General features: G+C 40.1%; 1 protein-coding gene across 1 annotated transcript in view; it reads right to left on the bottom strand.

Annotated features, from left to right (window-relative positions):
- Positions 1 to 27,300, bottom strand: part of Galphao (G protein alpha o subunit) — a 131,177-nt gene that overhangs the window by 10,745 nt on the left and 93,132 nt on the right. Inside the window, exons 4-7 of the mRNA XM_019053553.2 lie at positions 23,080 to 23,240; positions 3,579 to 3,707; positions 2,553 to 2,682; positions 1,371 to 1,524 (exon numbers count right to left, since the gene is read on the bottom strand). Of these exons, the coding sequence (XP_018909098.1) occupies positions 1,371 to 1,524; positions 2,553 to 2,682; positions 3,579 to 3,707; positions 23,080 to 23,240 (574 nt within the window). The remainder of the gene's footprint in view (positions 1 to 1,370; positions 1,525 to 2,552; positions 2,683 to 3,578; positions 3,708 to 23,079; positions 23,241 to 27,300) is intronic.

The raw sequence follows: 27,300 nt of genomic DNA, 5'->3' as shown, positions 1-27,300 counted from the left end.
GTCAATTCTGTTGGCAAACTATTAAGGAGCTCAGTTGTGTAAGAACGATCATACCTACTGTATCAACAAATCTGCAAATTTTAGAATTGGCCGACAGATTGCAACTCAGTGGAAAAAAATTGAAATGCATGTCTAATGACTGTAAAGTTGCATTTCTCCTTTCTTATTAGGTAAATTAAAAAAAAAAAAAAAAAACCAAAAAACACTTTTCTCTTGAATTTTCTGTGAGTTTTTCACTTATTATAAAATATTCACTGAACCATTCGAGAAGATCTTTCGGTCAGTTACGCTTTGTAAAAATTAAACTTAATGAGGGATATGCAAAAATTACAACGAAGATAAGCATTTTCCAATTTTAAATATAAAATTAGCATGGGTTGATTTATGAAAGCCTTAAATAATTCTTGAATTAATTAACAACATTTTATACAAGTAGGTAAGTCGTGCCTTCTCAGGTGAATCAAACTGTCAGGGAGAAAATATTTTGACCATAGGATCTTTCTAAAATATTTTCAACTTAGAGACACTTAGGTGCACCCTGGAGTAAGTATTTTCAGCAGATGAACTCGAAGTGGTGAAAAATGTGTCATGATAAAAGTGGAAAAGGAGAATAAATAAACCTCCTTGAAGTACAGGTGGAACCATTAATGTGACCATATCTGTGAAAAGGGACCTTAGTTTCCGGGAGAAAAATTCCTTCAAAGTTCTGCGAGTACTGAAACAACATTTTTTTACAACCTAAGAATTTTTGTCTATGATGAAACAATCATTCACAGTTAACATTATGCATGATATGAATTACTCCACTGAATGCGACTCTCACATTAGCAGCAAAATGAAAAGTTAAAAATAATCCTGCTCTAAACTGGATTAATATTATCAACCCCAATAAAGAACCAAAATTTCAAAAATAAGAAATATCAGAAGGAGATCCTAGATCTAGGATAAATATATTAATCTAATTTAATCTAAATTTAAGTATAAATTTATAATGAATTTAAATTTTAAGTCGGAAGGGACCATTACACTTTTTAACAATTTCATGAATGATAACTTATTTCGTTCTGTTTGGACTTCAAAACTACATAATATCTTCTCAATTTTTGAAATTTGAGGTTCAAACTTGGGCCAAAATTTCCAGATATTCTTCCTCCATTCATTTGCAAAACGTTAAGGAAAACTTTCTATTCCTCCCAGATAAGGTTCCTTTTCACAAATCCGGCTACCAATTATGGGATAGACAACAGAAAAATAATAATGTGTAATTGCCATGGACATTATTACACAATCTCGTTGAAATGGGGAATTCCCAAATTCAGGAGGAACTATATTGAGAAAATAGAAGAATTTATTGGCAGCTACTGTCTCACCTGCATATTCCGGAAAACAGATAGTTAAAGGCGATTTCCTAATTTTTTCTGCGAAGAGATCTTTTTTGTTTAAGAAAAGTATTATGGAAGTATCGGTGAACCATTTATTATTACAAATTGAGTCGAATAATTTCAAACTTTCTTGCATACGATTCTGAAAAAGAGAAAAGAATTCACAAAATGAAAAATGAGATTAAATGAAGAGGCAAAACATTTGAAAAAGAAATTGATGGATTCTCTGCCTACAAAATTCATCCTAGTATTTTGTAATTTCAAACATTACATATGGCTCATTGTTACCTTTCAGAAAATAAACTAGGAGCAGAATTCTGAATCACTACAAATGATGAATGGATTCCTACTGGAGCCATCGAAATTAAAGTTCAGTCATTCCTCAGCAGACAAAATACACTTTATACATCGCCATAAAACTAAAAGACACTTTCTCTCAGTGCTCGTTTGACAATAAAAATATTTATTTATTTATTTACGGTATCGATGGGTCATGAAGACACATTAGCAAGAGAATATTACGAAAAAAGAAAAAGGCTAATGAATATGGCGACAAGGTAGAGATAAGGTTTGATTACAAACTAGAATACAATAACAAGGTAACAAAGTAATAAAAACATTTTCGTCTAAATAGTGACTCGACAATAGGAAAATAAATCAATTATTCCAACTAAAGTTCATAGATTTAGGAAATCTGTAGAATTTTTTTTTACGATAGAACAACGATCAGAAAAGATTTATTTATGAGTATATTGATGGTGAAACTCTTAAACCACATATCTTGGTTTGCGGCATGGCAGACTTCCTGTCATACTTTACTTTTTAAATGGAAGACTTCTCAACATCAATTTCTAAAAACGTCCATGATTTTCTCTGTGCAAAGTAAATTCTAGAAAAATTTCAAGGAATAATGTCGATCCGTTCTTCTTCAAAAACAGGAGGAGAGATTTTTAAACACAGCATACGAGCCACATAGTTTGGAAGTTCCAGCGTTGATATCTTAAATAGTAATCTGGATCTTGATTCGTTAGGTTATGGCTTCAAAGGCACTGAAATTAAGAGTTGGTGACTCAGTTACGTTAAAAACTTAATTCCTCAATTGTAAACATAATTTTTTGAAATTATAAATTGATAATAAACAAAGAGAATAAGAACAGAGTAGAATCTTACAGTGGTTTCATCTTCATGAAGAACTTGGTCATACTCGGACATTGCAACACAAAAAATTATGGCGGTAACATCTTCAAAACAGTGGATCCATTTTTTCCGTTCTGATCTTTGACCACCCACGTCAAATAATCTGAAAAAATAAAGAGACATTAAGAACTCTGCGATACGAAACACGAAAGTTCTCTTAAACAAATATTGCCTGTTGCTTTGCTTAACTATTGCCTCCTCTTCAAGGAACACTTCAAGTGAAAGGCTTGGAGGACAAGGTACATAAATGCAGTTTTTGCTATTTCAAAAAAATACGTGTTTTAAGTTTCAAAATTACATGGAGCCTTGGGGCAGAAAGGAAGTTCAAACTGACTTTTCGAAGCTTAAAAATTGGAATTTGGGAGCGAATTTTTCACAGAATATATATTCAGACTGGTTTTACGTGAAATCATTCACATCTCAGTTATTTCGAAAACTGCACATATGCGCCTTGTCCTTCAAGCCCCTCGAATGCCCCTTTTGCGCAATTTGCCTCAGGTGTGCAGTCATGATAAACATTTAGGAAGCTTAGCTAGCTCAAGCCGTTGGATCACCAAATGCTTTTTTTTCTTTGATACTAAAAAAACTTGATTGGTAAAAATTGGCTAAATAATGAATTTGGTCATAACTATGCGACACATACCTATGAATGACTTATTGCAAAAACACATACTTATACCAGAATTTTTTGATGATGCAAACTCCCTTTATTTTTCAATACAAAAACAGCAGGCTACAGTAGATGTCTACATTAATATAGGTATAACACAATATGAGAAAGGGCTTAAGAATCGTTTGTGCCTCAATCCTGGAATTCATCTTACGAATAGAGTAGAACAGAAAAAACTCCTTCTATGTCTCAATAAGCAATAAGACAAACATCGACTGAGCTTATTGCGAGCACCTACAATTGAAGGAGTTCTACTTTCAATGCGATGCGTGATAGTATCAATTTTTCTTGCGCGTGTGAGATAAATCAAACGGTTAAAAGAAACTTACTTGAAATTTAAATTCTTGAAGGAAAAATGAACTTCAACTATTCCGGTAGTCTTAACTCTAGTGCGCAAAATATCCTGTTCGGTTGGTTGATAATTTTTTGATCCTAAACGATCTAGGTCATCCAAAAAGCTGAAACAAAGCACAGTTGTGTTAGAAAAGATGAAGAAATAAAAGGCGAACATGCACTATAGATAATCTCATGGACCGTAACAATACTGCCGTGCCAAGGAAAAACGCCGTACGAACAGTCGAGACTCGCCAGACTTCTCCGGATAAAACATGTATGTTTGAGGAAAGTTATGCGTATTTTTCCGTGAAATTTTCAGATATGTTAGATCAAATTGCGAAAAAATGACTTGAAAAATTCGAAAAAACTATTCAACATTTTTCCAGTAAATTCAGTTCTTAGCAAAAGAAAACTGGCAAAATCTAAAGGCTCATACTGTCGTTCTAAGGAAGAACGTCGTATGAACATTCGAGAGTGCCGAATTTCCCCGGATAAAACGTGTATTTCTGAGGAAAGTTATGAATATTCTTCCTTGAATTTTCACAAATTTTTGGTGAAATTGCGAACAAAACTATTTGTAAAATTCAAAGAAAAAAATTCATAAGTCTACCGAGAAATTCGTGTTCTATTAAAAAATATTTGGCAACGCTTGTAGGTTCATACGGCGTTTTTCCTTAGCTTACACTGGGAAAAAAACCACATTGGATCTAGAGTCCAGACTCTTAAGAACATCGACAAGAAAAAATACTCTTGATTCAATCGGATTTTTGCTTAAATCAAGAACCAAGCCTCTTAATTTGAGCGGATTTCTTTTTGATTTAAGAAAAAATCTGATTGAATCACGAGAATTTTTTCTTGTCAATGTTTTCAAGAGTCTGGACCCTAGGTTCGATTTTTTTTTTTTTTTTTTTTCCCCCTCCAGTGCAGGAGAAGACGATTCTGCGACCAGCGGAAGAGAGTTGAGAAGTGAGAAGTTGAAGCAATCCCTTTGACCCCTGGATCACCCCTCCCTCGTTCAAGGCCCTTGTAGCGGGGACTCCTTAAGTCCCTTCGGGATCGGCACACTTCTCCTGCAGGTGTTTGGAGGGGCCTCACGGTGCGTTGCGGGTTGCGGGGCTGGGAACGGAAGGCGAATGTGGGTGCGGGTGAGAGTCGAGTCGGGGTGCCGAGGACCATTTTGAATTATTTATCAGTGTGAGACACTGTCTCTACTCACTATGAAGGTTGTAACGTCCTGTTCTCCTTTCTCCTTACGCTTATGTTTTGTCGACGCCACCGCTGCGCTGCCGCAGTGGGCTTGAAAAACATTAAATTCAGTTTTTCCCTCTCAAATGAATTGCATTTTGCAAATAGAAACCAGGATCATTGCAATGTTGCTAAAATTGTGCTACTTCACCCATTTCAATATGACTATTGATATCCTGAAAAAAATATGAAATTTACATAGTAATTTTTGTCCTTTTACGGTTTTAGAGAGTAAAATAGAAACTGTTTAGAGATAATCAGGTTTTCCTTCCAAGACAAAAGAACAATCTAAACAAGTTTCATTTTTACTCCCAATAAGCTATAAATTCAAGACGAAAATTTACCTTTTTAAATTTAGATTTTTGCATCAGTTCAGTATTTTATTGCAAAGAATTTAAGTTGCACAATCCTGGCAACAACGGAATGCTCTCGGTTCCTTCTTGCAAAATGAAATTCAGTTGATCCACATAGCGGTCAGGGGTAGACGCACCAGTCGAAAAGCATTTCATCGGTATTTAATTTAAGTTTTCTTTCCCTTTCTCAGTAGAGGCGCATTAATCAGATCAAAGTCGGTGAAGCACGCTTTATCAAGAAATAACTGGACGTACGAAAAACTATTAGCTCCTTCATTTCGATGCCTGTGCAAATTGAGCTACTCAGGAGTGGTAACAATTGTATCATGCGTTTGGCAGACGGCGCGTCGTCGACGCAGCGTTTGAGGAGGGACGCACTGGGAATGAAGGAAAAGGGAAAAGGGCACAGGTCACAGATCCATCGTGTATTCGGCTTTTTCCTGGTCGCAACTAGTTTTAACGATGGTTCGTGCTGCTGAATTTTAAGTTATCTAACTAAGAAACGATTAAGAATACGACCCTGTTCTTGTACCCTTCGACGGTCGTATTCATAGTCGCACTGAAAAAAAAGTATGGTTGCATCTGCATCTACTATACGTTTACTTGGTATTTTACACAGTGACATTATTTATTGTAAATAACCAGAATTATGGTAGTATTCACTAGACTCTGGCAATACTTACAATAATATGGTAAATGCTACCATAGAGTATGGTGTCCATTACCATTCTCGGATCACTGTGTTAGAGGCTGGTAAAATCTACCATATTTTTCCAGTGCGTTTTTTAAAACAGCTCATTTCCTTAAGAAACCTCATTTCGACGGTGTAAGTCGGCTATCACATAACTCGGTTTGCGACGTCGCAGACTTCCTGTCATAATTTGTTTTTTAAACGGAAAACTACTCAACGGCAATTCTTTAAAACTGCAGTGATTTTTCTTCTCAACGCGAAGAAACTTCTGCGAAAACTTCAAGGAATGATTTCAATTTGTTCTCCTATACAAAAATAACATAAAGGCGGAGATTTTTAGACACCGCAAATGAGTTATATGTGATTGCCAACTTACACCGTCGATGTGTAGCAATAAGGTGCTCGTTTATAAAAATTATACTCATGTATCGAACCATTTTAGATCTAGGTATTGTGAAAAAACATACTTCAACAATTTAATCTGTTTAACAGGCAGAATTCACGAGACTCTGACGAGTTTCAGTGGATTACGATAGAAATACTATCGGCCTATGTGGAAAAATTTTGGGTCCATTCCAGTGGCGTTACATTTCCACATTGTAGTATCACTGTGTAAAAAATCAAGTGCAACTTATAGTAGCTGTTACCATACTTTGTTTTTTTTTTTCAGTTTGTTTCTTTCGTAAGGCGGATACCCCCGTAAAAATCACTGATTTCTCTGATACTGATTCATTGATAACATAAACCCTCAAAACAATAGGTACTTAAAATTTCCGCAAAATTTGACTCGAAGCGGAAGAGAAGATTCCCGGTTTTTGGAACAAATTCCTCGACTTTTTCCTAATTCTCCAGCTTAAAATTTTGCATTCCCTAGTGAATTCCGGTTATTCTCGATCCTGGACACCATGGTTTACACTGATTGGTGCAATCAATCATACTCAAATTCACCACCATCGGTTGGATCTGTTTTTTGATCGCAAACGGATTGCATTTTGCAAAAAGGAACCAGGAGCATTGCAATGTTGCTAAGATTGTGCAACTCCACCCATTGCAATACAACGATTAATATCCTGAAAAAATATGAAATTCACATGGTAATTTTCGTCCTAAATTTGCAGTTTTTAGCGAGTTAAATACAGTGGACTCTCGATAATTCGAACCTCGATAATTCGAAAACCTCGTTATTTCGAAGGAAAGTCTGTTTCCCTTGAAAATCTCTCGATAATTCGAAGAAAATCAATGTGTTTTTCTCCCCTCGTTAATTCGAAATTTTAAAGCTGGCTTGGCCCTCTATAATTCGAAATTGCGACGAAAATTCTCTCTGTAATTCGAAATGTGGGAAGTAAGTATGGCCCTCCCTCTATAATTCGAAATAAGACGGTACATTCCCTCTACAATTCGAAGTCAACTGTTCATGTTCCTGGGTGTCTGAAAGAGCTTGACCTTTGAGCTAAAGACCTTTAGGCGTAAATCCGTCCATTTGCCCCTCTATAATTCGAATTCAGATGGCGCCTTCCCTCTATAATTCGAACCTCTCTAATTCGAAATTTTTCTACATGGAATCTCTTTAATTCGAACTCTCTTTATTTCGAAACCTCGCTAATTCGAAGAAAAAGCCGATTCCCTTCAATTTCGAATTATCGAGAGTCCACTGTAGAAACCGTTTAGAGATAATCAGGTATTCCTTCCAAGAAAAAAGGAACTGCACAATCTTAGCAATATTGTAATGCTCCTGGTTCCTTTTTCCAAAATGCAATCCAAATCACCAGGTGCTTAGTGTTTTAGGTGCTCCCAGGCCCCAATTCGGGAGGCCGGGTATTCCATCACTCTTGGGGCGCATTTCCCGAAATTCCAATTTTCCCAGGCACTTTTCCACGGGGGCACGCGGGACCCCGCCACGGACGACAGATCCTGAGGGGTGCGCTACTCGCAACGGCCCAGGCGTTGACCCTGGGGCCCATCCCCGTCCACGCACGCAGGTTCGCAACTGTTGAGCGACAACTCAGGTCCCGCGCCGCGTTGCCGAACGTCGCCGAAAACTCACCGCTCACCGCCGCCGACCCCCGAATCCCACCACCGAACGGCAACGCCGCGGGAGTTACTATTATTTGTTTCGCTCAAGGGTGTACCGTCGGCCGCCCTCCGCGCGGGCCCCGCTGCCGAACCGCCCGCTTTCCCGCTCCGTCAACCCTTTCCCGGGGGTGGATTTGGCGGCGGGGCCTCGCAACTGCACGGTGCGCTGCGAGGGGGCGAGGGGCGCACCCCCTCCCCTCCCTGGGGCGTGGCAATGACGTCTGCCCGCGATCAATAAAACGGAGTGCTCGCCGCGACTGTGCGCGCTAAATAAGTCCCCCACCACCCACCCTCTCCCCGTCGGCACTGCCGAATTTCGTATCGAAAGCGTGCTTTTTACGCTGAGTAAGCGTGGCCAGCCTTCCCGGGTATCAAAGGGTGAACCCCGTGACGTGGTAGGGGGTCCTTCGAGTACGCTCGAGTTTCCAATATCCGCGATTTTCTTTATCTGCGGTCCGAGGAACTTGATTAACCGCGCTCCCGGGCTTCAAATTAACCTAAGGAGGAAACAACGAATTGGACAATATTTTACGATAAGGAGCTACAATATCTAGCTCAGTTCAGAATCAACGTATGTGATTCAAATATCCGCGAGTTCCTTTATCTGCGGTCCGTGGGACTTAATTATACGCGCTTCCTTGCTTCAAATTGAACTGAAGAGGAAACAATGAATTGGACAATATTGTACAATTAGGAACTACGATTTCTGGCTCAGTTTAGAATCAACGTATGTACCATTGGTTTCCATATACAAATAATTTTTTTCTTGTTACCAATCAGCCAGATATTGTAGTTCCTTATTTCAAAATGCTGTCCGATTGTCAAGTTGGGGCCGATTTCAAAATCGCTCCTCGAGCAGATCCTTAGAAGGCCCCCCATATGGTTAACATTATGAATATAAAGGGGATATCACGAAGTCCTTGATATGGTATCATAAAAGGGACGGTTTTAATGAGTATGACATTGGAAGTAGATCATTGCAAGGAGCTGTAGTGATTAGCCGCTACACAAAAATTAAAAATATGAAGAAAAATGTTCTGAGGGTTTTGAACATTTTAAGGTAGCCTCGTACATACTTTGAAGTTTGTCATAATCACATAATTTATCCCCGTATTTTTTACATTTTGCGGTGGTAAATTGTTTTTATTCCTTTCAATTTTCCAAGTTATCCTGTTGAGTTTTGTTCGAGCTTCACTTAAATTTTCCCGTTTAGTGATGGTTTCCAGTTGCATTTCAGTTGAACATCTCCTTATCCTCGATGGACTTAGATAGACTCCTTTAAGACTGACTGTATGATCTGACTGTTCCTCATTTTATATTCAGACGTTGTCAAAAATTTATTTTTACGAAAAATCATTAAAAGTGTCGAGAGTTATTACATTTTGATTAATCTCAATCGCTCCACCTCTTCCACGTTATCTTGGTATAGTTGATTTTATGCTTAAAAGAAAAATTCTCCGTAAAAACAGCGGATGTAGTCTCCTTTTAAAATCGCTGTAGCTCGATTATTGAAATTTTCTTTTAAATTCAAAGTTCTTAAGCTCATCTGGAGGATTTGCTTCACCATAGATTTCTTGACTAAAGCCTATTTCCTTAACGGACATCGAAATGTGTGGCATGGAAAACTTTGAAAGCGATTTTCTGAAAGCTTCGAAACTCGACATCCGTTGTTTAGACATATGTGGCAACATATGCTGATCTAAAATGAGCCGGAAATATTGGTTCTTCATTGGACAATGAAATCCATAAGTGACGCACCTGGGGGGTCTCAAAGTAAGCGCGAGCCGTGCGTTACACTCTTTTAAGGTAACGTCGGGCGTTAACGACGTCAACGAGTTAACGCTGCGTCACGCTTTTAGGAGGCAGGAGCTGAAGCGTTCAAAGTCGCAGGAGCTAACTGGACCAAGAAAATCTAGAAAGCGGCATGGCATCGGGGGATTTTCGAAAATTTGCAAGAGGAAGGGAAAAATCAGGAACGTCCCTACGGGAAAATCCTGGGATTGGTAGAGCTACCCGTTTAAACTGCGGAAAAAACAGGATGCTGATTTCTTTAAGAAATGCGCGGCTTCTACTTTTAATTTTTTTATAAAATGACCACGGCCTGCTAGATTGCCACATTAAGCATTATGATACATATTCTCTTATCAAAAATTCACGTGGGAAAATGTAACGGCAATTAATTTCAGTGACACGTGACCGAAATCTCACCGTTTTCCAATGCATATAAATTCAAACTTTCAGCACCTAAAAAACTATAATCTACTTCTATCTAGTCCAGAATGATCTGTTCTTACAATTGTTACGACTCGTTCTTCGTAAAGCACATAATTAACTCGGGTTTGGAATTTTATTCATTTTTGCGGAGGGACGCTCATTTATTAAACATTCTCCCCCATTTTCCTTGGAAGAGCTCAATATTTAGACATGCCCATTGCCCATGCTTCATCCTAATAGGAACTCTTGTTTTGATTTTTTAATCCCAACATGCATCGGCAGCAGAATTTTTCTGGTGTTTTTCATGTTGGGATGCTGGCTGCCCTTTTGGGTCTGAAGAGCTCCGTATTTCGAGATGTCTGTACTTACCCGTAATAGGAACCCTTGCTTTGATTTTGGAATCCAAACTTGCGGCAGTGACATTTTTCTGATGTTTTTCGTGTTAGAAGGTTGGCTGCCCTTTCGGGCCCGAAGAGCCCCATATTTATTTAAAAAAAAAAAAATCAACACGTCCGTTTTCTCCCTTATTCTGCCGTGCTAAGGAAAAACGCCGTCTGAACACTCAAGAGTTGTCCAATTCCTCCGAATAAAACATGTATTTCCGAGGCAAGTCACATAAATTTTCCCGTGAAATTTTCGGATTCGTTAGATCAAGTTACGGACAAAATTTTCTGAAAAATTCGAAAAAAAATATTCAAAATGTTTCCAAAATATTCGGGTTTTTAGTAAAGGCAATCCGGCAACGTCTAAAGACTCATACTGCGTTTTTCCGTAGCTCGGCAGTATCGACACTCTAACTCTAATCAATTCATCCTCATGTCGCTTGAAAATGCTACAATTTGACACCACCGGCGAGAGTCCCTGATGTTCCATCCAGGCCCAAAAACACACACGACAAGTCGGAGCGGCTTCGACGACCCCCCCCCCCCTTCCCCTCCACATTGGGCCCGTGTTTTATTCATACAAGTTGTATTCCCGCGGATAAGCGCGCACCCCGCATGGTTTACGCACTTACAGGGGCACCCGATCGATGGGGAGAGGGGAGGGGGGGTGTTCATTTTTTTTAAAAAAAAAATCGGGGCGCGTTGATACGGGTGCCTTTGCCGTTCTATTTCCAGCGTTCCAGGAATCGAGGCTGCCTTTGAGTTTACTCAGTCCCGCGGACATTTTGAAATCGCTCTTGACGTCACGCTGTCGAATCAGTGGCGTGGCGTGCTTTGCGATATATCGATTGTTATGCCATTTAAACTCATGGAGAAGGATCGATTAACAGGGTGTTCGCAGCGAACACCTTAATAATCGATTCTTTACCATAGGTTTAAATGGCATAACAATCGATATATCGCAATTCACGCCACGCCTCTGCTGTCGATGCCCGTTTCGCTTCTGCTCCCTTCGCTAGCGTTGCTAGCAGCGCTGCCGTGCTAAGGAAGAACGCCATATGAGATTTCAGGCGTTGCCAAATTTCCGTTGGTAAATCACGAATTTTCAGGAACATTTTTGAATATTTTTCTTCCAATTTTTCAGATAATTTTGTTCGCGATTTTACCTTAAGTTCCTGAAAATTTCTCGGAAAAATATTCCTAATTTGCCTCAAAAATAAACATTTTATCGAAGGAAATTTGGCAACTCTCGAATGTTCATACGACGTTCTTCCTTAGCATGGCATAGTGCTGCCGTACCGAGGAAAAACTCCGTATGAACATTTGAGAGTTGCCTAATTTACCCGGATGATAGATGTATTTTTGAGGGGAAATATTCGTATTTTCCTGACAAAAACAGCCAAAAAACGAGGAAAAATTGAAATTCCCTGACGGACGAAAAAAGTAGTTCCCTGACAATTCCCTGCGAAAAGAGAAAACATTCCTGATTTTTCGACACGGTTGAACTGATAAAATGTAAGTTAGAATTTTGTCATGTTTTAGAACTCCAATGGAATAGTTAGAGCAAAATATACGGTGCCTAAACTTATGCGAGATATTTTTGCCTCATTTTTAAAATTGATGAGACATCAACAAAAATTCGGATAGAAATTTTGGTAGAAATCTCCGCGGGAGTAAAATTCGCGAAACATTTTCCGAAAGAAAGTCGTGTTTTTCCAATTCCCTGACGTTTCCCTGACAAGAAAATCGCTTGCAAAATAAAATTCCCTGACATGCCGAATTTTTGCGGATTCCCTGACATTTCCCATAGTTTTTCCGGTACCTAGACACCCTGTCCTTAAACCTCCCTGAATCACAATGTAAACTAATGAGGCCTCCCAAGGAAAGGAACTGTTCCAGGGAGGGCTATGAATACCAACCTCTAATGATCTTAGCTTAGGCAATTTCCTCTCTACCCATGTCTTCTACACGTCTAATTCGCCTAAAAATAGCTTTCAAAATAGAATTCCCTGAAATGCTGAATTTTCGCGGATTCCCTGACGTTTTCCCTGATTTCCCTGACACAAAACAAAATTCCCTGACATTTCCCATAAACCCGGTAACTAGACACACTATCCTTGAACCTCCCTTAATTAAAATGTAAACCAAATGGAGCCTCCCTAGGAAAGGAACTGTTCAAGGAACGAATATAGATAGCAACCCCTTATGATCTTACACGGAGAAAAAAACTTCGTGCGTGGGACCCGAAGTTTAAGTCATATGGATCTCTGAAGTTTTCGGATTGAGCATCTGAACACTTTAGATCCAGCTGTCGAGGTTCGGATTACACATCTGAAACTTCAGTTCTTACATCTGAAGTACTTCAGATGTGAGAACCGAAGTTTTTCAGATGTGCGAACCGAAGTTTTACGGATGTGAAAACCGAAGTACTCCAGATGTAAGAACTGAAGTTTCAGATGTGTGATCCAATCCTCAGCAGCTGGACCTAAAGTGCTCAGATGCTCAATCCGAAAACTTCAGAGATCCATATGGGCGTATATTTCTATCAAACGGACCTAAGCGCCATAGGGTGAGGAAGGTAGAGGGGGGCTTGAATTGGCGGCGGAATCGGGCGTCCGGCTTACTCCGTCCTATACTCGCAATGCTTTTCGACGGCGCTTAGGTCCGTTTGACAGGACGCGCTATCCGGGATTCTAAATTCCTCAAAAGGAACTCAAATTGGCGCTCAGTTCCGTTTGATAGAAATACGTCCATATGACCTAAACTTCGGGTCCCACGCACGAGGTTTTTTTCTCCGTGTAGGGTAGGCAATTTCCAGTCTCCACGTGCCTTCTTGACGTCTAATTCTTGGCCCGTCTCGTGGTCCATTTTCCAATACAGGCGATAAGGGCGTGAGGTCCCTGGGGCCCGGGATAAGCTCAAGGACAAGGTCCCCGGAAAATCTATGTCAATTGCTCACCCGTGCCTCGGCCTCGTGGCCCCGCCGCCGGAACTTTCGCCAAAATCCCACCCCGATAAATCTCCTCGACGAAAGGAAACAAAGGGAAAGCGAAGCCCCCCCCTCCCCCCGGGGGCGAGAGGAAAAAAACGATAATATATTTAAGGTGTCGGGTGGGGGTGGGGAGCGCCCCCCCCCCCCGCTCCATGCTCGCACTCCAAATTACGTAGTTAATACTTCACTCTGTTGATACTTCCATTGTTCGAGGGTGACAGTCGCAGTATATTTCGCTCGACGGGCCCCGGGAGGGGGGAAAGGGGTGAAGGAGAGGGGGGGGGGGTGCTTGAAGTGCTCCAGCGCCCGGATCCTCGGCGAGCGCTGCGCTGATGAGCCGTGTCGAGGTACGTTCACACCTGCGGGTTGTATTCCGCGCGCCGCGCCGTGGGTGGCGACGCTGAGTACTAAATCTTTATTCGGAGCCGTATTCTGCCGTTACAAGGAAGAGCGCCGTATGAGCGTCCGGGTGTTGCCGGATTTCCCTTGGTGAAACGTCGTTTTTGGAGGGAATTGAACAATATTTTTCCTTGAAAGTTTCAGACAATTTAGATCTGATGCACTGGGAAAAAAACACATTGGATCTAGAGTCCAGAATCTTGAAAACATTGACAAGAAAAAATACTCTTGATGCAATCAGATTTTTGCTTAAATCAAAAGGAAATCAAATTAAGAGGCTTGGTTCTTGATTTAAGCAAAAATCCGATTGAATCAAGAGTATTTTCTCTTGTCGATGATTTTAAGAGTCTGGACTCTAGATCCGATGTGTTTTTTCCCAGTGTGGCTAATAAAATTTTCTAAAATTGTCGAGAAAAGATATTCAAATTTTTCCCTGAAAATTCCTATCTTGTTTCGTATTATTTTGAAGGAAGTGGACTTGCTTTACAAGTACGCTATGAGGCGGTGTGAAAGGTGAAAAAAATCCATTTTTAGCGTTTGTTATTTCAAAAATGATATAGATGCATGGATTTTAGATTTAATTGCGAATAAAATTCTCTGAAAAATTAGGGGAAATATTTACACAAGTTTCCCTAGGGGCTCCCCTCCCCCACAAGATTTCAACCGGTAGGGCCTCTTTATTTTCTCTTTGTATACTTTATCTATAGCTTTGTTTATCGATTTCTATAATCAGCCGATGGGCCGATGGGGCTCTCAAATTTTTTCCTCCGTGTTTTTTCATTTTTTGCGGTGGCGATTCATTTTATTTCTTTGCAAGGATCCATTTCCAAAATTGAACGTATTTATGCAAAGGAACTATGTGCATAGGATTTGCGCGAAGCATTGCGAGTTCACGCATCGCGCCATCGAGCCTTCCATTTTGCACATGCAACACGGACATCCATCAAGTACGAATAGTTGTATCTCTGCGCCGTCATCGAAGCGCTGCCTTTCCAATGCTCTATTCCATCCGTCTTGTTTGTAGTGGTGCCTCGGAGGCTACGTGAGCAACACAGCCGAAGATAGGTTAGTTCCTTTCAGCAAATTTACGTCCAATTATACTACTAATACTTTTCCAGTAAACCCGATAAGGGAGTATTTCGATGAGGCAGCCCCATATGGTATACGTTGTAGGACATGGTAAGGTTCAAGGAGATCCTCAATATAGCATCATACAAGGGAAATTTTCAAAACGTCTTCAATTTTTCGTAGATGCGAAACAGACATCATCTAATTATCAAAGGAGAACAGCCTAGTTGTCGTTTTTGTTTAACTTCATTTTAAACCGTTGCCCACTTATTATATGAATGAAAGAGGCGAGCTTCGCACTCAAACTCAACCTTTTGACCTCTATTTTGTACCACAAAAATGAATGAGCAGTCAAGAATCCTTAATTTTTTTAATACTCTACAGCTTAAAAATTTAAATTTCTCCTCTTATCCTACTGTTCCTATTCTATTATACTAATGTATTGATAGACTATTACCACTATTTATCCTACTAAAATTTCTTTATCATTCGTTCCCTGATATTTTATTTTTGTACCATTTTTCTTTCCTTGACTCCCCAAATTGTTGTGTTCCACCTCACCCCCTTTTAGCCAAAAGCTGCTTTGGAGCAAAGTAAATTCTTTATACTACAACTACCATAGTAACCACGAATAGTTGCTTTCAAGCATTGGCATCAAGAGATCCAGAGCGCCTTCAGTTAATCGTTTATGCAGCATGGCCATCCCTCGACCACGAATAGTTGCATTCAATCATTAGCATTCAGAGATCCAGAGCGCCTTCAGTTAACCGTTTATGCAACATGGCCATCCCTCGACCACGAATTGTTGCATTCAGTCATTAGCATTCAGAGATCCAGAGCGCCTTCAGTTAACCGTTTATGCAACATGGCCATCCCTCGACCACGAATAGTTGCATTCAGTCATTAGCATTCAGAGATCCAGAGCGCCTTCAGTTAACCGTTTATGCAGCATGGCCATCCCTCGACCACGAACAGTTGCATTCAGCACTGGAAAAAAAAGTAGCTTGGATCAAGCATGATGATTCTTGAATTTGCCGCCAAGAATTCTTTTTATCTTGCTTTAAGCTGACTTTTTCTTGATACAAGACAAATAAGGCTTGGGTTAAGCAAAAAAGTAGCTTATATTAACCAGGAAAATTCTTGATTTAAGAAGAAATACTTCTTGGCGGCAAATTTAAGATTCTTTTTTTTCCAGTGAGGGGGCAAAAGAAGGGAGTTGACCTCCGAACTAAACTTTGGCCTAACACTAGTACATTGCGCAGGTTTTCAATCGGGGTCTCTAAAATACATCGTTCCTGATCCAATTCTTCAGCGATAGGATCTATAGGAATAAGATATGACGTGAGGCTGGAACCGAGTGACGTCACAGTCGGAGAGCCTCGCGCCGAAGTTTGACGGGCGACGGGGAGCTGTCGGGAGCATCGAGCGAGGGAGTTGCAGGACGGCGCTGTGACGTCAGGCAAAGGGACTGCAGCCTCAAAGGCTCCCCGTTCCGATCCGTCCCTTTGGCAGAGGGGATCGGGGAAGGGTGGAGCTTTTAGCTTTCATTCGTGGATGTACGCAAACGGCGGAACCCGACTGCGTTTCCGTGCCGAAGCGAGCGCAACTTCGCCCGGCCCGCCATGTCACAACCAGGTATCGAATTCAGTTGCGCACACTGGAAAAAAATTCTCGACGTTTTTACCACGGTCCGTTGGTACCTTCACCATCTCACTTTTTTTACCAATTATTGGTAATTTTACCAAGACAGACTGGTAAGCTTACCCAAAAACCGGTATTTTTACTGTTTTTTTTTTCAGGTAAGAATACCACTTTTATTGGTAATCGATTCCCGGTAACTTGGCCATTTTATCTCGGTAATTCTACCACAGTCGATAAAAAATATAGGCGTTTTTACCAAGGTCCAGTAAAATTACCGAGAAAGTTCAATAATTTTACCGAGATTTCTTGGTAAAATTACCAATTCCATAAATGGTATTTTTACCAAGAAAAAACTGGGATCAAATAGAACCCTGAATTCTTGGTAATTTTACCCTTTTCTTAGTAAATACACCGATATTTTTTTTTCAGTGCAGAGACCTGGGACATCAGGGCTGTAGTTACAGTCAGTGGCGAGGCGTGAATGATCGATTATCGATGTTTCCCCTTTTGAAGCTATGGTAAAAGATCGATTACTAAGGTGTTAGGTGTGATAGTTGCTAGATGTCTCCGGATAAAACATGTATTCACTGGAAAAAAAAAACACATTGGATCTAGAGTCCAGACTCTTGAAAACGTTGACAAGAAAAAGGACTCATGATTCAATCAGATTTAAGCTTAAATCAAAAGGAAATCCGCTCAAATTAAGAGGCTTGGTTCTTGATTTAAGCTTAAATCAGATTGAATCAAGAGTATTTTTTCTTGTCGATGTTTTTAAGAGTCTGGACTCTAGATCCAATGTGGTTTTTTTCCAGTGATTTATGAGGGAAGTTATGCTTATCTTCCTTTGAAGTTTTCAGATATTTTAGATGCAATTGCGAACGAAATTGCCTGAAAATTTTAAAAAATAAAATTATGACAATTCACCCAAAAAAATCGTTTTTTATTGAAGGAGATATGGCACAGGGTGTCTATACTAAAACAGGCTGGCCAAAAATCAGTACTATTACAGTACTATTTCAGTACATTCCCAAGAAATTCAGTACCTCCTCAACAGAAAAATTTAGTACTTTTTCAGTGCCTCCATTTGACGAAATTCGAAAAATTTTAAACATTTGAACCTCTCGCTCAAATTACGACAAGAAAGACCAAAACATGAAAAAATTCCGGACCTTTTTACCGGATTTTAGGCGCTTTTCCAGTACTTAAAGCGCCCTTAAAAAATCAGTACTATTTCGGGACTTTCCGGAAATTCCGGACTTGTGGACACCCTAAGGAACGTTTCATGCCTCTTACGGCGTTCTTCCTCAGCACGGCAATATGAAGAATGAGCCTTAATTTCAGAAGGAGGGTAATTTTCTCGTGTGTAGGAAAGCAATCGTCGATGGTCGAAGAAAAGGCCAACGGCCGAGAGGGCATCTTGGGAAAGCTACGAGGGTTGCGTGGGTTTCAGGAGAATTTACTCTCACGCACATATTGATGCTGCTCAATTCTTTTCTCAACAATTTTCCGAGCGACTAAGTATATACGTAATTGTGGAGCATGAAAGGCCAACCTCGTCCAATCGACAACCTACTTAGGTTCATTCAACTATCCCCCATGGATGAAATTATACAAGACGTTAGGCTTGAAAAAATAAGACCAAGTCTCCGATTCTCGAAATTTTCATTTGGACGTATTTGTGTCAAACAGAACTATGTGCATTAAGACATGAGCCCTGAGAACCATACGCATATATGCATAACAAGGCTCACGTCATAATGCACGTAGTTCTGTTGGGTAGAAATACGTCCATTTATTGTCGTAGTTGGCTTTAAAGATGTATTAGACACGCCGAATGGAGAATTTGCCCGCAAAGTTATTGCTTTATCTGAGATTACTTAAAGAGCTGATTTTGCAGTATTTTCTATAATTTTTTTTTCTGATTTAAACACAAGCATTGTGGCAGATTAGATCATGTCGTCATATCTGCTCCAATAATTGTTCAATTTAGAAACCAAGGATATTCTCGCGTTTAGTTCACTCAGTACTTTCCACTTAAACACGAAATTCATCAAATGTCAGACACCTGCGAATTCTACATTGCAGTATTTTTACGGATATCGGCGCGTTATTTTACCTCTAGATGAGCCCTCTCTTTTTAAATTTTTGAAATACGACCGAACGGGTCAATCACTAAAATTGATAGACAAAGCTATAGACAAAGAAAACAAAAGGAAAATGGAGCAATCTTATTGGCGGAGGCGGGTTGTTACAATGGACATAGTAGATAAGTAATAAAGTAATAACTGCAACTCAGGAGAGACCACATACTTAATCCATCATTTTCCTCCTTGATCTAAAACAAGAACCGTTTCAACCAATTTTACCGCTTCATTTTCCATTCGTCTTCGGTGTCTGAAGCTTTGTCTATCAATTTCCAGACCGCCATCAACCCTAATGTTTTAACTTAAACAAAATAATACTCTTATTTATAATTGAATCAGTGAGAACGAAAACACACCAACTTCGAAAAATAAAAATAATCAAGATACACACAAAACTGCACATTAGGTGAAGAAATTAGTTTAAGAGAAAGATTTTTGCTGCCGAAAGACAAGTAATTATGGGCACTTTAAAGGTCTAAGTTGATACAGATGTGCTAACTTCAATAACATCTATGTAAATTAACGGTCTTTAATGGAAATTGAGCATTTTCGAGTTTACGAGTTGGTGTGTTTTCGTTCTCACTGATTCAATTTTGCTTGTTTTAAAACTCTGGGGTTATCTTGATAACTTCACTATGACGTCACTAAAAAGTTTTGTTTCGAAAAATTGAATCGAAAAAACCGACAGTCGATTGAGCTTCGGTGAATTTACTCGGTAAAAAAGACACAAAAAAGTTGGATGCTCAGGGAAAATCGTTTAAATTAGAATTTAAAAACGTGGTTAATCGGAGCGAGCCGGACGCGCGGATACGCTGCTCCGCTCTCGCATAAACATAGCAATGAAGCGCATTAGGTTTAAAGCCTTTTCCTCGCCAGCCGGGCTAGCTCCTTTCAGAGGGATTAACGGCGTAAATTTTACGACCTCGTCCGTCCGAACGCCACCCGGGCTGGGTAGCTGGTAGCTCAGAGCTGACCCCGGGCTACAGGGAGCCTACACAGAGCGATAACTTTCAACACGAAAGTTTCGTTAATACGGGTAGTAAAACATAAAATAATCCTGGCCTTTGGTTGACGATTTCCAGAGAAAATGCCAGCTAGTTTAGAAGAAATTAATAAAAAACGAGTGGTAATAACCAATGTCGCAATCGGAGGAATGGAGCTGACCCCGGGCTATAGGGAACCTACACAGAGCGAACTTTCAACACGAAAGTTTCGTTAATACGGGTAGTAAAACATAAAATAAACCTGGCCTTTGGTTGACGATTTCAAGAGAAAATGCCAGCTAGTTTAGAAGAAATTAATAAAAAACGAGTGGTGATAACCAACGTCGTAATCGGAGGAATGCATTTTCCTAGTCTCTCCATACTGCCGTGCTAAGGAAGAACGCCGTATGAACATTCGAGAGTTGCCAAATTTCCTTTGATAAGGTGCCCAAAAATCAGTTACGGTGCTTTCTCAGTACATTCTCGAGAAATATAGGACCTCCTCAGCGGAAAAATTCAATGCTTTTTCAGTACCTCCATTTATGACGAAATTCAAAAATTCAAAAATCTGAATTTCTCTCCCAAAATGCGACAAAAATGGAAAATTCCGGACCTTTCAGCGGAATTTCCGCACATTTTCAGTACTTCGCAGCGCTTTCAAAATCAGTATCATTTCCGGACTTTCCGGAAATTCCGAACTTGTAGACACCCTAAGACAGGGTGTCCACAGGGGTGGTCTAACAGTGGCCATAATAACGTTCACAATAGCTAGATTAAATTCATTGATAGAGATAGATATAAAAAAAACTTGTAGCCCTATCTACCCTCAGTCAAATTAGAATTAAATTCATCTCTATTTTTCAGCAAATTTATATTCATTAGCTTTTTTTCATATAATGGTAAGAACCAATTTGAGGGGAAATAATTCAAGAATTTTCCGAAAAATCGGCAACGCCCGAGTATCCATACGGCCTTTGCCGTAGTGTAAGATTGGCCGGAGCCGAGGCTTAAAAGCCGGAAGCCGATGCGACCCCGGATGGAGGAGCGACATCTTTTTTAATATTTATAGCCGGCTAATTACTCGCGAGCTTCCTTGTCGAGTCGCGAAAAAAACCAGGGATGGGGGACAGGGTCGGGGCCGAGATTCGCAGCACCGCTCGTGACGTCATCGTCCTCCTTGAGACCCGCGTCGTCCCTTATCTTCACCCTCGTCCCGGAGGGTCCCGAGATCCCCGCCGCCCCACAGTGCTGCCGTGCTAAGGAAAAACGCCGTATGAACCTTCAGGCGTTGCCAAATTTCTTTTGATAAGACGCGAATTTCCTCGTAAACTTATGAATATTTTCCTCCCAATTTTTCAGATAATTTTGTTCTCAATTTCACCTGAAGATTCTGAAAATGTAAAGGAAAAATATTCATAACTTTCCTTAAAAATAAACATTTTATCGGAGGAAATTTGGCAACTCTCGAATGTTCATGCGGCGTTCTTCCTCAGCACGACAGAGTGGATCCAGTCAATAGGACAAGTCGGACAAAATTTCAAATTTTTAAACGCTGGAAAATAAACACATTGGATGTAGAGTCTAGACCCTTGAAAACACTGACAAGAAGAAATACTCTTGATTCAATCAGATTTTTGCTTAAATCAAAAGGAGATCCGCTTAAATTAAGAGGCTTGGTTCTTGATTTCAGCAAAAATCCGATTGAATCAGGAGTATTTTTTCTTGTCGATGTTTTTAAGAGTCTGAACTCTACAACCGATGTGTGTTTTTTTCCAGTGAACGCTTATAACTCCGTTTATACAAAACTTTGAGGTTCGACCAGGGTGTCTACTAAAACAGGCTGGCCAAAATTCAGTACTTTTACAGTGCTTCTTCTGTACATTCCCAAGAAATTCTGTACTTTCTCAGTACCTCCATTTGACGGATTTCGAAAAACTTAAAAATTTGAATTTCTCGCTCAGATTGCGACATAAATGACAAAAAATGAAAAAAATTCCGGACCTTCTTGCGGAATTTCTGTATTTTTTCAGTACTTCCGGACCGCATTTCAAAAATCAGTACTGTTTCCAGACTTTCCGGACTTGTAAACACCCTGGTTCTAAAAGTAGGTCCATTGGTTTCCTCGTGGAATTCTCCTCTTGAAGCACCCCTTAAAATTTAAAATGTAACGAAATAAACATCAAAATTTGCAGTTTTTGTAAAAAATTTCATGCCCGACCTCTCCGATTGACTCAATCCACTGTGCGCCGCCGGAAGAGCTGTGTTCCGGCCAGAGCCAGGGATTTGCGATTCGGTCTGATGTGTCGACTTTTACAAATTCTGCGAAAAGCGCGGCCGAGTGACTGAATTTGTCTGGTGGAGAAATTTGCCGTTTTCAAAGTGGCTCCACTACAACGTTGAAAAAATATCATTCGCAAGAAGGATTTTAGCGAGAGAATTCGGTAGGATGTGCTAATCATAACAGGGTTGCCATAATACCTTTACCTTCAAATTCTCTGACTTTCCCTCGTCTGTCTGTGCTTTTCCCTGACTTTCTCTGACCTTTGAAAAAAATGTCCACCTTTCCCCCTTTTTCCTTAAATAGGCTAACCTTCGCTGAACTTTAGGCATAGTTTCCTCGTTTAGAGATCAAATGATCGATGAAGACATTCAATAACAAATTGAGCTGCCTTAAAAATTACCATAGGGGTAAACAGTTGGAAGATTAGTGATATGTTTTAGTGATTAGTTATTAGAAGCGTCAGAAATTCCCTGACTTTTCTCACAAATTCCCTATCTTTTCACACGAAATCTCTGACTATGCCCACCAATTCCGTGACTTTTCCTACAAATTCCCTGACTTTTCCCACCAATTCCCTGACTTTTCCCACAAATTCCCTGACTTTTCTCACAAATTCCCTGACTTTTCCCGGTCGTCACAAATTCAGTAACTTTTCCTGCGAATTCCTTGACTTTTCCCACCAATTCCCTGACTTTTCCCACAAATTCCCTGACTATTCCCGGTCGTCACAAATTCCGTGACTTTTCCTACAAATTCTCTGACTTTTCCCACAAATTCCCTGACTTTTCCCACAAATTTCCTGACTTTTCTCACAAATTCCCTGACTTTTCCCGGTCGTCACAAATTCCGTGACTTTTCCCACAAATTCCCTGACTTTTCCCGGTCGTCACAAATTCCGTGACTTTTCCCGCAAATTCCCTGACTTTTCCCGATCGTCACGAGTTCCCTGATTTTCCGGGTTTCCTAGACCGCCAGCTTCCCTGTAATGTTACGTAGCGGTGTTTTGGTGACTCGAGTTGTGACTTACTATTTGGCAGAATCGTTGAGCTGGTACTCGTTGGAGCGGCCGAAACACTCCTGGACCCCGGTGTCGACCCACAGCCGCTTCATGGCCGCGAGCAGTTCTTCCGAGAACGGCTCCGTGTCCTCCATCCTTTGAATTACATCGAAAACCATCTTAGCGTCCGTCTGAAACATCCCCAAACCACATGGGTTAAGTAAAAATAAAAATAATAATAATGGGAAACCAAAAATTAAATGTAATCCACACACCACACTGAAAAAAAATTCTCGGCGTTTTTACCACGGTCCGTTGGTACCTTTACCATCTCACTTTTTTTTACCAATTATTGGTAATTTTACCAAGACAGACTGGTAAGCTTACCTAAAAACCGGTATTTTTATTGTTTTTTCAGGTAAGAATACCTTTTTTATTGGTAATCAATTCCCGGTAACTTGGCCATTTTATCTCGGTAATTCTACCACAGTCGATAAAAAATATTGGCGTTTTTACCAAGGTCCAGTAAAATTATCGAAAAAGTTCAATAATTTTACTGAGATTTCTCGGTAAAATTGACGATTCCATAAATGGTAATTTTACCAAGAAAAAACTGGGATCAAATAGAACCCTGAATTCTTGGTAATTTTACCCTTTTCTCAGTAAATACACCGAGATTTTTTTTTCAGCGCAGCCGTAACAGGTCCACGGCCGCACGAGCTGTGGAAAAATTGGGCAAGAAATAGGATTTTTTAAAATTCTCTTAACTACGCCCTTCTTCCACAACACCGCCCACACTGTCATCTTTACCAGTAGTATGACAGTCAAGTAGTAACCGCACGTAGGTGAAATAAAAATGACCATTAACCAAACATTAAATATAATCTACATATACCAACCGTGGCATAGGTACTTTTGTACCCGTGTCACAGTGGTACGAGCTGTGGAGAGGTTAAAGAAATGACATTCTTTTATAAAATTTCAGAGATACGCCCTTCCCCCTCTGCAAAGTCGTTCATTACTGCCGTTTTTAACGGTATAACAGTCAAGTAGGATGCGTGTCCGATGAAAATATTAAAAATCACACTTTATTTCCTTGATGAAGTTTTTAACATGGGAAGAACCCCACGCTGAAAAGGGTGGTCCGGAATTTAAGCCATTTTTCCATTAGAGCAGGCGTTCAAATGTGAGAAAAGGACGTTGAAAGATGCATTTGTGGAATCACTGAGTAGTAAGGTGCACCCGCCCTTCAGGCGTAAATACACACGGCGATTAATCGCCGCGATTGAAAGACGAAAGCCAATGGAAAGCCTGGATTTCGATACATCGACGTCAATGGATCGAAATCCACGCTCCCCATTGGCGTTCGTCTTTCTATCGCGGCGATTAACCTCCGTGTGTATTTAGACCTTTAAATAATAGACCGTATTCGATAACGGTTCGATGTATCGTTTGGTTCAAAACAATAGAACATAACCTCAAACCAAACTGTAAGAATTTTAATTGGAAAAGCTGAAAATGAGAAATTTCCTGACAATTTCACTTTGCATTGGCATTTGGTACTCAAAAGAATAAAAAATCTGTTTCAAAAGATCCGTTCTCTCAGATTTCTGAATTTACTTTTGAGGCTATGTTTATGTTTTGAACCAATCGATATCGATACAATTTCACCCGTTTGATGTATCGAATACGATCTATAGTATTCCGTTCAGTGGCTTGGCGTGCTGTGCGATTTATCGATAGATCTGCCATTTCATCCTATGGAAAAAGATCGATAAAAGGGGTGTTCCCAACGAACACCTCGTTAATAGATACTTTACTATGTCTTCAAATGGGGAAACATCTATAATCGATCATTCACGCCTCGCCACAGATTCCGTCGAAAACTCACTTCTGAAAATTTAGCGGTTGCGCTCCTCCTTTAATAACCCTTTCAACTGTGGAATACGGCAATTAATCGATTATATTGATAAAGTACCTGGTGCGAGGCCTCGAAGATATTTTGTCGGTGTTCGGTTGATAAATAATGAGGGAGAGAAAAGTGTAAGTCCGGGGGGATCTGGCGGGGGCCGGATACTTGAAATGATTAACAACTGCACGGAGTAAGTAACAGGTAGCATGGGAAGCTCTCGTCAACTCAACGCTCAACAGGTGAAACAATAGGAGCTCATCGATTTCGCCAATGCCACATTGGGCCTACTAAAGTCCTCGCTTTCCACCCAAGACGTGTCACATACGTCTGCCGCAGGGCTCCCATTCCGTGTCAAAAGTTCCGGAATTCGCAACTCTTTTGCTCCAATTTCTCTCACTCGAGACCGTCAAAAGTACCGGGATTCCTTTTGGATTTTTTTCAAAAGTTCGGAGACAATGGAGATGTTGCATGTAAGAGGGATTTGCGATTTGACCATTGATTCTTATGCAAATAAGTTCGCGAGAAACACGATGGTGCCACTGGTTTTCTCTGAAATCATCTCCCAAGCTCAAAAACAGCTCTCAAAGTGAGTCCAAAATGGAGGGGATATCCCACCCTACCCTGAGAGTCCACCTCCACAGCAAAACAAACCCTCCATGCAAAGATAGGGAGCAAATACATTAGCAGGGTTGCCGTGTTTTCAGTTTTGGAGTCCCCAAATAAAGTGGCAGCCCTGTCAATGTATTTGCTCTCTATCTTTGCATCGAGAGTTTGTTTTGATGTAGAGGTGGACTCTCAGGATAGGGTGGGATATCCCCTCCATTTTGGCCTCTTGAGCTTTTTTGAGCTTGGGAGTTGATTTCAGAGAAAACCAGTGGCAACATCGTGTTTCTCGCGAACTTTTACGTAAGAATCGACGGTCAAATCGCAAAGCCCTCACACATGCAACATCTCCATTCCGGAAAATGCAAAGGATCCGGAACATTTCGGCAATTTCAAAAGTTCCAGGAAAAATTCAGGAAAATCTCAAAAGTTCCGGAATTTGGAACTAGTTCTGGGAGATGGGAGCACTGGAGAGAGGGTAACAATAGGTAGAAAGAGGGGGGACATAGACAAGGAATAAGCGAGGAGGAAGGATAAGAATTTTGGAAAAAAAAAGACAAGGAGAAAAGCGAATCTGAAGAATAATTTGATTGAAGAAAGAAGGGGTTTGATCAAAATATTTTGATGGTACGGTATTGAGATCAAAAAGTGGTGGGAAAATTTTGAATCTAAATTGCTCGTAATTTGGACCGGACATTAGAACACGACGAACGAAAAGGGGCACATCAATGGAGATAAGTTGGGGTCTTAACGAGATATTGATGAGTGAAAGAAGCGTGACCTATCTTTAAACACTAAATAGATCGGTGTCATGTTACTGAAGAGCATAGTAAGTTTGAAGCTAAAATTAATTTTTGAGGAAATTGATTCAGAACTGTTCAAATGGACTTACAAGTCCTTGGTTTTTAGTTAAATTTTCAAGTCAACCAAAATACTAAAATTAATGAAATTGATACTCATATTATTTTTTTTACATTGATTAAAATTAAAGACAGAAACGTTTCACTTGGGATTGAATAAATTTACATGACTCATGATGCAAACGAAACTTGAAAAGTAAACATGTGCAAGACTAATTCAACCCAGGATTTGTAAAATCAGGATTTGTAAACTGTCATACACTGGGGAAAAAAGACATTGGATCTAGAAACCAGACTCTTGAAAACATTGACAAGAAAAAGGACTCTTGATTAAATTAGATTTAAGCTTAAATCAAAAGGAAATCCGCTCAAATTAAGAGGCTTGGTTCTTGATTTAAGCTTAAATCGGATTGAATCAAGAGTATTTTTTCTCGTCGATGTTTTTAAAAGTCTGGACTCTAGATCCAATGTGTTTTTTTCCCAGTGTAATATACGAGCTTGGTGCGGTTTATACAATCAGAAGGGGGGAAACCGATCAAAATTTGACACCTGTTCGAATTCTCAAATCTTCATACTCTTCCTCTCTTCAAAAAGCTTGAAATAGTGTGAAAAGTGGACGGCGAAAGAGATACAAATCAACGTGCTCCTGTGTCGTGAAATTGCCTACTCGCCGGTTTTAAAGGCGCACATTCGGTCTGATCACCGTCGCACAGTGGATCGAGTCAATAGGAGAGGTCGGACAAAATTTGGAAACTTTAGACGCTTCTAACTCCGTTATACAAATCTTTGAGGTTCTAAAATGTTTTCATTGGTTTAACTGTAAAATTTTCTCTTATAAGAGCTGCCCTTAAAGTTTAAAATGTGACGAAATAAACA

The sequence above is a fragment of the Bemisia tabaci genome, chromosome 6 (genome assembly GCF_918797505.1).
Source record: "Bemisia tabaci chromosome 6, PGI_BMITA_v3".
NCBI classification, from domain to species: Eukaryota; Metazoa; Arthropoda; class Insecta; order Hemiptera; family Aleyrodidae; genus Bemisia; species Bemisia tabaci.
This window is presented reverse-complemented; position numbering and strand designations above follow the sequence as displayed.